Genomic DNA, 14,876 nt, shown 5'->3' with positions numbered 1-14,876 from the left:
GCATTGTAATTAAAAGGCAGAAGTATTTTAATTAGTCAGCCATTTTTCCAAGTGTTAAGTTACTGACTGCCTGCCTCCTCAGAGGAAGCATCTAGAAAATTTTTAAAAAAGTAAGGAGTCTGTCTGTGACTTTGCAGTTCTCTTCTTTTAAATAAGCTTTTTGGAGTGTGCTACCGAATCCTAGTGTTCAGGAGGCAGAGGAAGGTGATCTCTATGATGTTCCAGGACAGCCTGATCTACTCAGTGAGACCATGTCTACAAAGGTCTGCTATGCAGCCCATGATGGCCTTGAACTTGTGCCTTCCTGGGCCAGTCTTCCTGGTAAGTGTCCAACTTGTTTCCATTCTCTTTAGGTGAAAGAACAGATCCTAAGGTATCGATTCAAAACCAGCTGATCATGTGACTAAGGGTTCTTATGAAGAAACACAGCTTTAGAATTGGGAGAAGTACACCATACTGAAATATTTGATCTTTCTCTATCTACATACAAACTTATACGGATTTTTATATCTATATATAAAAGTACAAAATTTCACAAGGCCTATGTGATGATTTGAGGTTTGTCCCTGCCAAAATTCCTGTTTGAATTTGCCTGCTAAGGCAGTGAGTGGTGCTGGGAGGCAATCCCTGTAGGAGGGGTTAATGTCTTCTTGATGAGGTTAGACTCATTCTTGGGAAAGCAAGCTCTTAGAGGCAAGTGTGGATTCCTTGGTGCATTCACATGTGTTCTCTCTATTCTGGAGGCATCTTCTTGATTACTCAGTCTCAGGATTTACAGTAGAGACAAAAACCTGACTACTAAGCCCTTCAGATGTAACTACACTAACCTTCATATTTTTCTCATTTAAAAATATTTTTGAATGATCAATGGTAATGGGGGATGTCCTTCTATATGCTGTAAATATATGTTTCTCCTATTGGTTGATTAATAAAGCTATTCCAGCCAATGGACAGGCAGGATTTAGCCAGTGGGAAATCCAAACAGGGATAGAGAAAGGTAATAGGTGGAGCCAGGGAGACATCATGTAGCTACTAGGAAGGTAGAAAGCCCAGGCATTCTCTGGTAAGTCAAGACCATGTGGAGATACATATATTAATAGAAATGGGTTAATAATTAAGAGAGAGCTAGCCAATAAGAAGCCTGAGCCATTGGCCAAACAGTTAATAATTAATATAAGCCTGTGTGTTGATTTGGAACTAAACAGCTGCAGGACTGGGAGGGACAGAAACTTCTACCAACACAATGAATTTATCAAAATGTTAAGATTACCCTGAGTAAAAAGGTAAAACATCAATACAGTCATCAGGCTATCCAACTTTGACCATAACCTTTTGTAGAGCTGACGGCTCCCTGTCTATCCCTGAAAACATAATGAATAAGGTGTGTTTTTACCTTGCTGAAGGCTACTGTGAAGACAATTGACAAATGTTGCTAATATAGTTGCTACGTTCATCACTTGCCAGCATTGGGCAAGGCCAAGAGTGAAGAGTTCATTCCAGTACGCTTTTACCAATGATATACTGTTTTCTTGCCTAGTAAAGACAGAAACAAAGGCATACATCAGATATAAACTTCACAATTGATCAATGCACTAAAAACACCAAATTACAACTATTCTAAAACACCCACACTGGAATATACCTGAGAATTCTGTGTTTTGCACAGTTGGCAGAAGTCCACAAAGAAGGCCTAGAAATGTAAACTCAGCTAGCTCATGTTCACTCAGCCAGTTTATAAGAACAGCGATGGTAAGATTTAAAAACAGCTCAGTAGAGACCATTTGGAACTTTCTCAATACAAAAAAATTATTTTTGCGTGTGCATGTGTGTGTACCTGAGGTGATCATTACAATGTGTGAGTGTGTTAATGTCCCAGTGCTTTCCTTAGACACACATAATTTCTATGAATCCATTGCCAATAAAAACACATTGCAGCCGGGCGTTGGTGGCGCACGCCTTTAATCCCAGCACTCAGGAGGCAGAGGCAGCTGGATCTCTGTGAGTTCGAGGCCAGCCTGGTCTCCAGAGGCGAGTGCCAGGATAGGCTCCAAAGCTACACAGAGAAACCCTGTCTCGAACCCCCCTCCCCCCCAAAAAACCACACTGCAATAATTTTAAGTGACAGGCCATCATATGCCAGATACTGGTGAAATGAGAATTCACATGTGGATTAAGTTGGCCTATGAAAGAGAACGGTTGTATAAATGTGCATTTTTAGATATTTTATATAAGTTTTATCTAAACATATATATATTATTATATATACCATTAATTTCAGACAATTAAAATTCCACTTGTATGAAGATGACATGTAAGAAAATGGAAGGGTCAGAGAGGACTCTGAGGCAATGACATTCAATAATTTGAAGAAAAAATTTTAATAATTTATATGCATGTATATATGATATCTGTATATGCTGTGTGTGCGTGCCTGCGTGTGTGTGTGTGTGTGTGTGTGTGTGTGTGTGTGTGTGTGTGTGTGTCCTCAGAGGCCAGAAGCTAGAGAGGCACGGCCCTGTCTTCTCTGAATGTTCTTTGTCCACTTGGTGTTCTAGGTATCAAACCCACTCTCTCTTTAAGGGCTAGATCGAGCTTTTTGTTGTTGTTGTTGTGCACTGAGGATGACCCCAGGGCCATGAGACAGTCTGATGGTTTGGAATGCACAGTCCTCTTGCTGCAGCCTCCCTAGTGCTAAGATGACAGGTGTGCACCTGGTATCTGAGTGCAGAGGTTGTTTCTTTGAAGAAATTCCCCCTCCCTCCTTCCCTCCCTCTCTCTCTAGTCCCTTTTGGTGTTTATTTAACCCCATACAGTCAGAGTTTATGCATATTTCATAGTTTCCTAGTTTGTTGTGTTAGGGGTCTGTTTGCCATACCACCCAAAGGTAAAAGTTCCCTCTCATGCATTTCTGCACAGAAGTGAACAGTTCAAAGTCCATGGCATAGAGAAAAAAAAAAAATCTGGGTTGTTTGTTTATTCTAATCTTTGAGGATTCAGGCAGGAGTGACTTTAAAAAGTCAGCTAGAGACAGCGGTGGCACACACCTTTAATTCAAGCACTCAGGAGGCAGAGGCAGGAGGATCTCTGAATTTGAGGCCAGCTTAGTCTACAGAGAGAGAGAGTACCAGGACATTCAGGGTTACACAGAGAAACCCTGACTTGAAAAGCCAGAAAAAAGAAAGAAAGAAAGAAAGAAAGAAAGAAAGAAAGAAAGAAAGAAAGAAAGAAAAAACTTTCAAGCAAATTATCAGATAACTAGGGTTTCTTTCCTTTCTCCAAAGAGATTCAAGTTAGTTAAACACACTGATCCTGGTGACTGCACATAAACTATTTCCTTCTGCCACAGGGTGTCAGCGAGATGATTCACAGGTAAAGTGCCTGTCATCAGGTCTGGCCACCCGCGATCCCCAGGAAGCATATGGTGGCAAGAGTGAACTGACGACTGCAAGCTGTCTTCTGACCTTCACATGTGTGCTGGGCCATGTGCACCCATCCCCCAAACACAAAATAAAGAAACTTGCAATTTTGAGTACATAAGTGCACTCAGGTACACACATACACACAAACAAAAAGATACAAAGGCTAACATTGCCACCTAAGAGTTTACAAAGTAGCTGCACATGGTGGTGCATGTGTTTACACAAAGCATGGGGGAGACTGAGGCAGGATAGTCTAAGAGGTCAGCTTGGGGGCATGATGAGTTCCTAGCTAGTCTGTTGCCAGTGTGAGATTCTGCCTCAAAAGCAACAAACAAACAAACCAAAACCAAGGGTTTACAGAGAAGGTTTGTTTCCTCATGGGAATTACTCAAGTGAGAATTTAACTTTGGTATTTGGGAAAGACAGTCTGCCATCAGAAGAAACTGGCTATGGAATAAACTTGAAAGTAAAGCTCATATGCAAAGAAAAGCAGCATTCACAAATCGTCACACAGAAAACAATGATGAGAAAGCCATCTCAGTTAAAGTCAAGAAAAATAAGACATTGTGTTTGGTTGTCAGAAACAGTAAGATCCAGTATCAACAGTGAGGAAGAAAGCATCAGGCATCCACTGCTGTCATAGCATAACTAGTCAGTGCTTCCTGGGTACAGCTTTTAACTCTCGAAGCAAGCATGAATACCTTATACGACCTAGCCATTTCCCTGGAAGGAACCTATTTTATGGAAATAGTAATACACATTGACAAAGTGTGCTTAGTAGCACTGGGTAGAATACAAAAGCTGGCAACAGCCCAAATGTCTACTGATAGAGATGAGTATGTAAGTTAGAATACTTCCTTAAAGGAGGCAGCCATTAGGGAAAATGGGAATCTATACATGTGGCACAGGGAACTTGATACTGTAATGTGACAATCGAGAGAAATAACAGGATGTGCCATTATGTGAAGTTGTTTGGATGGCAAGAAGAGAGCTGTCAGGACACTGGATTCTTAGCAATGGATTAGCTATTTCTGGGGAGAAGGTTTTACTTTATGGTTCTATACTTAGGGTTACTTTACGCATGAAGAAAAGTTAAAAACAAACCAGCTTTCATCTTAACCTCTGATTATGAAGTTTTAAAAAGAAAACAGCTAACTAGTTAAATAGTATAGTGGCTTGGAAGAGAATGGCCCCGGAAAGGTTCATATGTGTGAATACTTGATCCCAACTGGTAGAACTGTTTGGGAAGGATTGGGAGGTGTGGCCTTGTTAGAGGACAAGTATCACAGGGGGTGGGCTTTGAAGTTTCAAAAGACCCAAGCCATCCCCAGTGTTTCTCTCTGCCTCTTGTTTGAGGTTCAAGATGTGAGCTCTCAGATATTGTTTCAGCACCATGTTTCCCTGTCTGGTGACATGTTGCCTGCCATGGTGCTCATGGACTCTAACTCTCTGAAGCCATAAGGTCCCCAAAACTTTTTTTCTATTAGTTTACTTGGTCGTGATGTTTTATTATAGCAATAGAAAAGTCACTAGGACAAATGGCAAAAGCAGGAAAGTAAAAATAACTGGAAAAAATATCAGAGCTGGTCTGTGCTACCCTTTGTATTGGAAACACCTTGGCCTTATAGAGAAGGCTCAGAGAACAGCTTAGATTCAGTGCAGAGGTAAGGTAGAAGCAACTAGCCAAGACAAACAACTGAGAGTAAACTACTAGATTAGCATATTACCAGAAAAAAAGTTACAGGGTTAATTGTAGAAATCAATTACAAATGGATATCCATCTAAGTTTACTCAAACCAAAGTTCCAGCTGGGGATGGGGTGTGTGACTGTAAGCTCAGTAACTGGAAAGATGACACAGAAGGAGCAAGAGTTCAAGGCCAACGTGGGCTACACAGTAAGTTTGAGGATATCCTGGAGTCACAGCAAGAACCTAAATATTGGACATGTTTGCTATCAGATTTTTTTCTGTTAGGAAATGAATGACTATTACAGTATCCTTGTAGTACCTACTTTCAAAATGTCTTTTTTCTGAGAAGCAAACAAAATGGATAGAAAATGCATTTAAGCTATCCATCCAGGTCCCAGAAAGTCCCACAGTATCAACAACAAAAGCATTATGTTGGCCAAGTTGCCTATGACTGAGAATAACTCAACCATTTGGCAACCACATAAATATACCCAATGCGTGACCTGCTACCCTGACATCTGTTTGAACTGAACCCATGGTCTTTAGAGAAAAACAATCAACAATGTGCAATAAATCACCAAACTACAGGTTTGAAACCACCAGGTTACAGAAGATATTACATTGCTTTCATGGGACCATGGAACATTTAATTTTCAGGTGTAGTGTTAATTAAAACTTGTGTAAATTATAAAGTTTCTGTGGCAAGTGAAGGTGGTCTGGAACTTTTGGTTCTAAGAATCTAGGCAGAGTTGGCCATGATAGCACATGCCTAAAGTCCCAGGAGCTGGGAGACTGACTGGGGGCTGACATGAGTTTGAAGTCAGCCTGGGCTAAGCAGTTAGACCCTGTTCCAAAAAAACAGGACAGTGAGATAACTCGGTAGTTAAAGCACTTACCATCAAGCTGACAACGTGAGTTCAATCCCAGAAACTGGGAGACAACTGATGTACACCAAGCAGTGTTAATACACCCTCGTGTGTGCCTTGTAATGCATGTCACACACACACACACACACACACACACACACACACACACTCAAAGTAAACAGCCCTGCTGCTATCCACATTACATAAATTACACCAAGTAACCCTAGCTTCTTAATCTACTGGAATTGTGGAGACATTTACCTAAATCATGCAGAATGAATTTCCTACGAATTAAACTATGGATCTTAAACAGAAAATCAACACTCCTATTAAACATAGAGGCTTTTCAAAATACAATAGACACTAACCAAATCCCCACCCACTAAGTCATTCGAGTTAACATGTCTACTACAACTGTCTGTGTTTCTCTGCAAAATTATAGCTCTGTGGACCATTTCTGTATCCAGCCAGAAAAATTCAGCACACACACCCCTTTAGAACATCTTTTGTCTCCACATAACAGAGCTTTCCTGCCATTAGCATCCAGCTCTTATCTGATTAAGTCAACTCATAAACAGGATTTAAAGATTATCTAGGCAGAGATAAGAAGTAGGAGTTTATGTAGCAGCTAATGGCCTGGATTGTTAGCTCAATAGCTATTCTAATTAAGAGTCCTGTGGCTGCAGCACAGAGACCGATTTCCAATATAGATTAAAGAAAAGAGGCTGCCATAGAAAATTAATTATTCTTTAAACAGAAACCTCGGGCTCTGCTCTTAGTTTCTTCACCATCTCAGCTGTTTCTATGGGATAAGCACATTCAACAAAAGTATTTAAAACATTGGCGGCGTGACTAATTGAAAGAGTTCGCCTTATACCTCCAATTCTTCTCTTTTACTAAAATAATGGATAGTTTATTCTGGGGGAGGTGAGTGGGGTGGGAACTGAGATTGCTTTTCTGGCCTAAGTGTGTCAGTTATGAGCTTGGTTGATGGCAATTAATGCTTAATATCATAAAACATTCAGTATGTTAATGTTTTTATGCCATATTTTAACGTTTTTTTTCTTAAAAATATTGTAAAATTGCTAAAATTGAATATTATTCTTAGATGAAAAAGGAAGGCTCTTTCAGAGGTTACAAACTCTAATGTAACTTCTGTTCTGTATGTCACAGCTCACTGATTAGCTGGTAACCATATCAACTACATCCTGTGGATTCAGGCTCATGTGAGTTTCAGTTATAGTCAAAGTATTCTATAATGATAGGAAGGGGTAGTTATCTCCATTTGTCAAATGGGGAATAAATGAGCAGGCTAAGAAAGTGAATAGTTAGAAATCAGACTGACTAGGGAGGGTCCTATGAGTAAACTAACGCTTGCTGACTAAAGGCGTGGCTCTCTTACTGTCATATGCCAGGTACTTTAAAGGGAGGTTGGCAAACTTTTGTAAGGCTTTGACTTCTTGGAGCACATCACTTTCCATTTCATCTTATTGCTTCAAAACAAAACACAGATATGGTCTGTCATATTGCAAATTTCTAAAATGGTCTTTGGAGGTTAGGAACTAGATGACTGGAAAACAATCACCTCTAACTTTAAACATATAGGTAAATACAGCTCCCTAATGACATGCCTAGGATAAATACTGAACCAGTGTTGGAGTACAACCACCCAGCAGGAGCACCCAGTCTTTGACATTGTACAGGACATTGCCATCTATAAAATTCACTCAAAGATCACATCATCAAAGTACAGTAAATAAATATAATTAACACATCACAAGAATTCTATATTGTCTTATGATTTTATAGCTTTTATTACCTGTATGTAGCTCATGGCCATGAGGCAGGACATGCCTCAGTTCTAATACATTCCTATCTTAAAAAAATGTATATGTGCATATTTTGCTTGCATGTATGTCTGTGTGCCAGCAGCAGAGTCAGAAAGAGGGTATCAGATCCCCTGGAACTGGAGTTAAGAAGGCTGTGAGCCACCAGTGGGTGCTGGAAACAAAGCCTAGGTCTTCTGCAAGAACAGACAGTGCTTTTAACCACTGGGCCTCTCTACAACCTCCACAATCCTATCATTGTGCTAATCAAAGATGGCCATTGCTGGTGCTGGCCACAATTTGTCCTCTCCACTTACCCAGATTATTAACTTGTTCAAACTATAAAACATGGCTACTCTTCCACACAAAAAATAAAACAGGAAAAAGGTAGTTAGCTATCATGAATTACCACATAAATAGAATGGCAGACCTTTTTTTTGTTCTACTATAGTACAAATCCTCCCCAAATGAGCTTCTTGTTTAAATACACGTGTGCCACAAAAATCACATTTATATTCAACGACTTGAAAACACTCACCCTAGGGCCTGGAAAGAAGGAATGGAGAGTGCCCAGTGCATCGATAAGAACAGCAGTCTGGAGGCCGACTCCCCAATGTAGTGCACATTCAGGTACTCGGGCATAGGAGAAGGCATGGTGAGCTAGCATGAACAGGGATTTAGGTAAATTATCTTATGACTTAAAGTTCTAAGTTAGCAGTTCTTTGAAAAACTTGAATATGAATATAACACATCATATAGGAATCCAATACTTCACCTAAAAAATTTCTAATACTGAAATAACTCAAGTCACTGATATTACAATAGTGCTTAGAAGGAGTGAACAGATTGTAATCTCTGTCAAAGCAACATCCGGATAAACAGACTCTCACTTAATGGCTGTCAACCATGAGATGACTTGGTTTAATTTATGAAGTTACTATATTAGTACATCAGTGTGCCCTTTCTTTCCAGTGTACTCCTTTCTTTACCAATGCAACACAGTGCATTTCAGTGTCAAGCAGTCCTGGAAACTGAAGGGTCCTTCATGTAGGTTACAGTTATGCTGGCAGAGTTAGCAGTGTAGCGAGTGTGAAGGAGGCCTGCTGGTGCCAACTGAGGAGAGCATGCTCCCAGACACTGGACACAGCTATGGCCTGAATGAAGCATAAGAAAACATATGGAAATCAGGGTTCAACGCTGACACTCCATCAGTTCTTGAAAGAGCAGGTCAGTGCAGTGTCACCCTATCCTAAAATACTGTTACTGGATACAAAAGTATGTTTAAAAAATGTTCTATGGGGTCGGGTGTTGGTGGGGCACGCCTTTAATCCCAGCACTAGGGAGGCAGAGGCAGGCGGATCTCTGTGAGTTCAAGGCCAGTCTGGTCTCCAGAGTGAATGCCAGGATAGGCTCCAAAGCTACACAGAGAAACCCTGTCTCAAAAAACAAAAAACAAAACAAAACAAAAAAAATGTTCTATGAGAAAAATGTGTCCATAGGCAAGCAACTCAAAAGGCTATCAGTTTGTATTATTATAAACAAAAAATAGGTGTAAAAAAAAGTAATGTCCATTTTGACTTTAGATAGCTATTTTAAGTATCTGACTACAGTGGAGACAAATGGAAGTCTGAAAACATTCTGGATGTCTAAAGAGAGGTGACGCCACTACATGCGGCATGTTTAAGAATCTCTTTTCCTGTTTGGAATCAACAGTACTGATCTGATACAGGGCCCAGGAAATAAGGACTAACGGTGACGGAAGGGCTCAACCAGAGGAAAGCTGGCTGTTATCTACCAAATGGGAAAACTGACTTATATCGTTAGACCTAAAACACTGTTAACATCCCTAATCCAAAATCTAAACTTGGAAACATTTTGGGGATCAATGTTTAATGTTTCAGACACTGGCACATCTTGGATTTTCAGATCAACAGTGTTCAACCAGTAAAGACTGAATATCCACCCCCAAATCTGAGAAACTGCAAAATCCTGACACACTTCTAGTCCCATGTACCATTTCTAGATCGATTCTAGAAAACACTTGCTCATACACACAAAAAGTCACAGTTAAGGACATCCATTTTAGCTTAGCTTCTAAGAGTGACATGAAATGCTGGTGACAACCCAAATTTCCATCACCAGAGAGAAGAATACTGTCCACTATAGAATATCTTAGAAGTATTAAAATTAGTAAGAAAATAGAGATAAGAGTAAAACCAAAAATCTGCCAGGTATGATAGTGCACGCCTGTAATCCCAGTTTTTGGGACGGTGAAGCAGGAAGACCACAGCTTGAAATTGAAGCTAGACTGGTCTGTGCAGCAAGTTCCAAGCAGTCTGGGCTCCAGAGAGAGAGATTTTCCCTAAAATAAAACAAAACACAACAAACAAAAACCCTCACAGACACCTAAGTAGAAAAAAAGAGCAAAATAAAATGCAGAGGATCCAGTTTCTGCTGAAACCACGAACATGAAGAAGATGCCAGATAGTGAACAGCAGCTTCTGGGGGTGGGGGGTGAGGGGTGGGGCAGGGTGTACAGCAGTGCCATATGCATTTTCTCCCACGGAGTGTGCTCCTGTGTGTGCATGCGCACATGTGGGATCCAGAGGACAACCTCATCCGTACCTAACACATTACACCATTCATCTTCTTTGTTGAGAAAGAGCCTCTCACGGATCTGGGGCTCATTTAGGCTGACTGGCTGGGAAGCCCCAGGGAAGCCTATCTCCCCACAAAACTGGGATCACAAACACATGGCACCATGGCTGACATTTGTTTGTTTATTTTTTAACATGAACCCTGGATTTAAATTAACACTTTACTGATTGAGCTATCGTTCCACATTCCAAAAGTATTTTTTTTCCTAGTGAATAGCTTTGATAAGATTCTCAAAGGTATCTATAAAAGCAAACAGATCAAAGAGTTTTCAGCAAGAAGATATAAAAGTTCTCTGGATTGGCCGGGCATTGGTGGTGCAGGCCTTTAATCCCAGCACTCGGGAGGCAGAGACAGGCAGATCTCTGTGAGTTCGAGGCCAGCCTGGTCTCCAGAGCGAGTGCCAGGATGGGCTCCAAAGCTACACAGAGAAACCCTGTCTCGAAAAACAAAAAAAAAAAAAAAAAAAAAAAAAAAAAGTTCTCTGTATTATGTCAGGTCAAATATAAAAAACAAGGGCTGGGAAGATGGCTATCTGATTAAGAGCACTGGCAGCTCTTCTAGAGGACCCAAGTTCCATTACAAGTACCTGTACAGTGTCTAACAATGTCTATAACTACAATCTCAGGAGATCTGGCCTCTTCTGGCCTCCAAGGACACTGCACACATGTGCTTAAGGCACCCATGCAGGCAAAACACCCATACATATACACATTAAAAATCTTTATTGAAGTAAAAAAGGTAAATTTGAATCAAGATCAGATAAGTAATTTAAATAAACCCATAACCCCTAGTGAAATAGAAGCAGTCTTTAAAGTCCCCAGGGCTAGACAGTTTTAGCACAGAATTCTATCAGACTTTCAAAGAAGAGTTAATGCCAATACTCCTTAAATTATCTCCTAAAATAGAAACAGAAGGAACCTTGACAAATTCATTTTATGAGGCCACAATTATCCTGTTACCCTAGTCAATAAATACCAAACAAAGAGAATTACAAACCAATTTCCCTTATGAATGTAGATTCAATAAATATTCAATAAAATATACTTGCAAACTGAATCCAAGAACACATCAAAAAGATCACCCACCATGATCAAGTAGGCTTCATCCAAGAGAAGCAGGGATGGTTCAATATATGAAAATCAGTAAACATAATCTACCATATAAATAAACAGAAAGGGGGAAAAAAAAAAACATGATCATCTCATTAGATGCCTAAAAACAAGGGACATACCTAAATATAATAAAGGCAATTTACAGCCAGCCTATAGCCAACATCAAATTAAATGGACAGCAACTCAAAGCACTTTCACTAACATCAGGAACACAAGACTGTCCATTTTATCCATATCTATTCAATACAGTACTTGAAGTTCTAGCTAGAGCAATAAGACAACTGAAGGAGATAAAGGGGATACAAATTAGAAGAAAGAAGTCAAAGTATTGTTATTTGCAGATAATATAAAAGTATACACAATAGATCTTAAAAATTCCACAAGGGGGGCTGGAGAGATGGCTCAGCAGTTAAGAGCACTTGCCGCTCTTCCAGAGGAACCGGGTTCAATTCCCAGCACCCGCATGGCAGCTCACAACTGTCTGCAACTCCTGTTCCAGGGTATCTGACATCCTCACAAAGACACACATACAGGCACAATAAATGCACACAAAATAAATTAAAAAAAAAATTTCAACAGGAAACTCCTACAGCTGATAAACACTTTTAGCAAACTGGCTGATACAAGATTATATATATATATATATATATATATATATATATATATATATAATATATATATCTCCAGTAGCACTTCTGTATACAAATGACAAATGGACTGAGAAAGAAATCAGGGAAACAACATTCTTCACAATAGCCTCAAATAATATAAAATATCTTGGATTAACTCTAATCAAGCAAGTGAAAGGTATCTATGCTAAAAACTTACAATCTTTGAAGAAAGAAATTGAAGAAAATATCAGAAGATGGAAAGATCTCCCATGCTCACAAATTAGTAGGATTAACATAGTTAAAATGGCCATCCTACCAAAAGCAACCTACAGATTCAATGCAATCCCCATCAAAATTCCAACATAATTATTTACAGATCTTGAAAGAACAATTCTCAACATCTTATAGAAAAAACAAAAACCTAGGATGGCTAAAACAATCCTGAACAGTAAGAGAACTTCTGGAGGTATCACCATCCTTGACTTGAAGCTGTACTACAGAGCTACAGTAATAAAAAAGACTACATGGTATTGGCATAAAAACAGACATGCTGATCAATGGAATCGAACTGAAGACCCAGACATAAATTCCCATGCCTATGGACACCTGATTTTTGATAGAGAAGCCAGAAATACACACTGGAAAAAAAAAGACAACATTTTCAACAAACGGTGCTGGCCAAACTGATGTCTGCATGTAGAAGAATGCAAATAGATCCATATTTATCACCCTGCACAAAATTCAAGTCTCAGTGGATCAACATAAAACCAGATACACTGATAAAAGAGAACGTAGAGAATAACTCTGAATGCATTGGCATAGGAGACAACTTCCTGAACAGAACATGGATAGCACAGGCATTAAGGTAAAAAACTAATAAATGGGACTTCATGAAACTGAAAAGCTTCTGCTAAGCAAAGGACACTGTCAATTGGACAAAGGCGGCAGGCAGCCTACAGAATGGGAAAAGATTTTTACGAACTCCACATCTGAGAGACGACTAACATCCTATATATTCTTGAGATATATCTCAAGAAACTAGATATCAAAAAACCAAATGATCCAATTAAAACATGAAATACAAATTTAGAGGGAAATTTTCAATAAAGAACTCTCAAATGGTTGAGAAATACTTAAGTATGCAACATTCTTAGCTCTCAGGGAAATGCAAATTAAAACTACATCTTATACTTGGCAGAATGTCAGAACTCAAATCAATGTCACTAGTGACTGGTGAGGATGTGGAGAAAGGAGAACACGTCTCCATTACTAGTGGGAATGCAAACTTGTACAGCCACTATGGAAATCAATATGACAGTTCCTCAGAAAGTTGGGAATCTATGTACCTCAAAATCCAGCTATACTAGTCTTGGGCATATACCTAAAGGAGCCCTAATTCTACCACAAGGACTCTTGTTCAACTATGTTCATTGTGGCTTTATTTATAATAACTAGAATCTGGAAACAACCTACATGTCCCTCAACTGTAGAATGAATAAGGAAAATGTGGCACATTTACACAATGAAGTATTACTCAGCTGTATCTTCAGGCAAATGGATACAACTAGAAAACATCATCCTGTATGAGGTAACCCAGACCCAGAAAGGTAAGTATGATTGGTGCCTTGTGCAGTCATCATCAGAGAGGCTTCCTCTAACAGGAGATAGAAGCAGTCCAGAGACCCACAGCCAGACATTATGCAGAGAGAAGAGTCTAAACTGGAGGTCTCCATTGGGTCCTTGCCCTCAGAACTCACGGAACCCTATTAAAGTATGAGAGAACAGATTGTAGGAGTCAGAGGGGATGGAGCACAACATGGCCCACTGAATCTTACAGAGAGTGAAGTGGCAAGCATGGGACCTGCCTGGGTCTGGATCAGGTCCTCTGCATTCGTTACAGGAGTGGGTGTGTCTCTGACTCTTGCCTGCTCTTGGGACTCCTTTCCTCCTACTGAGTTACCTTGTCCAGCCTCAATGAGGGCTTTTGCCTTGTCTAACTGTATCTTGTTTTGTCATGTTTGACTGTTGTTTCTTGGAGGCCTGCTCCTTTCTGAAGGAAACAGAGGGAGAGTGGGTTTGGGCAGAGCTGGGAAGTGTAGAGGGTAGAAAATTATGGTCAGTATGGATTGTATGAAAGATGAATCTATTTTCAATATAAAAATTTAGTAAAAAAAAGTTGTCTTTTCAAAATTAGGAACAAAGGTTTATGTAATTCTTACTTTTAGGGATAGAATGTGGGACACCTCTTTTGCTTGTGTATAATGATCTCCAATTTTGTGTTTTATGGTGTGTGTGTGTGTGTGTGTTGTCCTTTTTCTTTTTTATTTTGATTTTTTGTTTTCATGTTTATTCTAAAGAGTAACAAAAAGAAAGGATTGGAGTTGAGTTGGGGAGAGGGAAAGTACCTGAAGATGAGGGAGGAGAAACTGATCAGAATAGGGTGTATGAAAAACACTATTTTCTTCTTTTGGTGTTTTGAGATGTGGTTTCTCTGTGTAGTCCCGGCTGTCCTGGAACTAGCTCTGTAGACCAGGCTGGCCTCGAACTCAAAGAAATCTGCCTGTCTCTGTCTTTGGGATTTGACATGGCCGCCTGGCAAAAAATTGTATTTTTCTGTTGTGTGTGGGGTGTGAGCTCTCAAGCATGCTAAGTAGGTTTTACCTGTGGAGCTGGGAACAAACTCAGGGCATTGTGTG

At 39.8% G+C, this 14,876-nt stretch overlaps 1 protein-coding gene across 2 annotated transcripts in view; it reads right to left on the bottom strand.

Annotated features, from left to right (window-relative positions):
• Nr2c1 (nuclear receptor subfamily 2 group C member 1) overlaps positions 1-14,876 on the bottom strand; it is a 56,101-nt gene that overhangs the window by 9,484 nt on the left and 31,741 nt on the right. For both annotated transcript variants that reach the window (XM_027392648.2, XM_027392649.2), the window contains exons 10-11: positions 8,338-8,459; positions 1,394-1,533 (exon numbers count right to left, since the gene is read on the bottom strand). In XM_027392648.2, coding sequence (XP_027248449.1) covers positions 1,394-1,533; positions 8,338-8,459 — 262 coding nt within the window. The remainder of the gene's footprint in view (positions 1-1,393; positions 1,534-8,337; positions 8,460-14,876) is intronic.

Source organism: Cricetulus griseus (assembly GCF_003668045.3).
Source record: "Cricetulus griseus strain 17A/GY chromosome 1 unlocalized genomic scaffold, alternate assembly CriGri-PICRH-1.0 chr1_0, whole genome shotgun sequence".
Lineage (NCBI taxonomy): Eukaryota > Metazoa > Chordata > Mammalia > Rodentia > Cricetidae > Cricetulus > Cricetulus griseus.
This window is presented reverse-complemented; position numbering and strand designations above follow the sequence as displayed.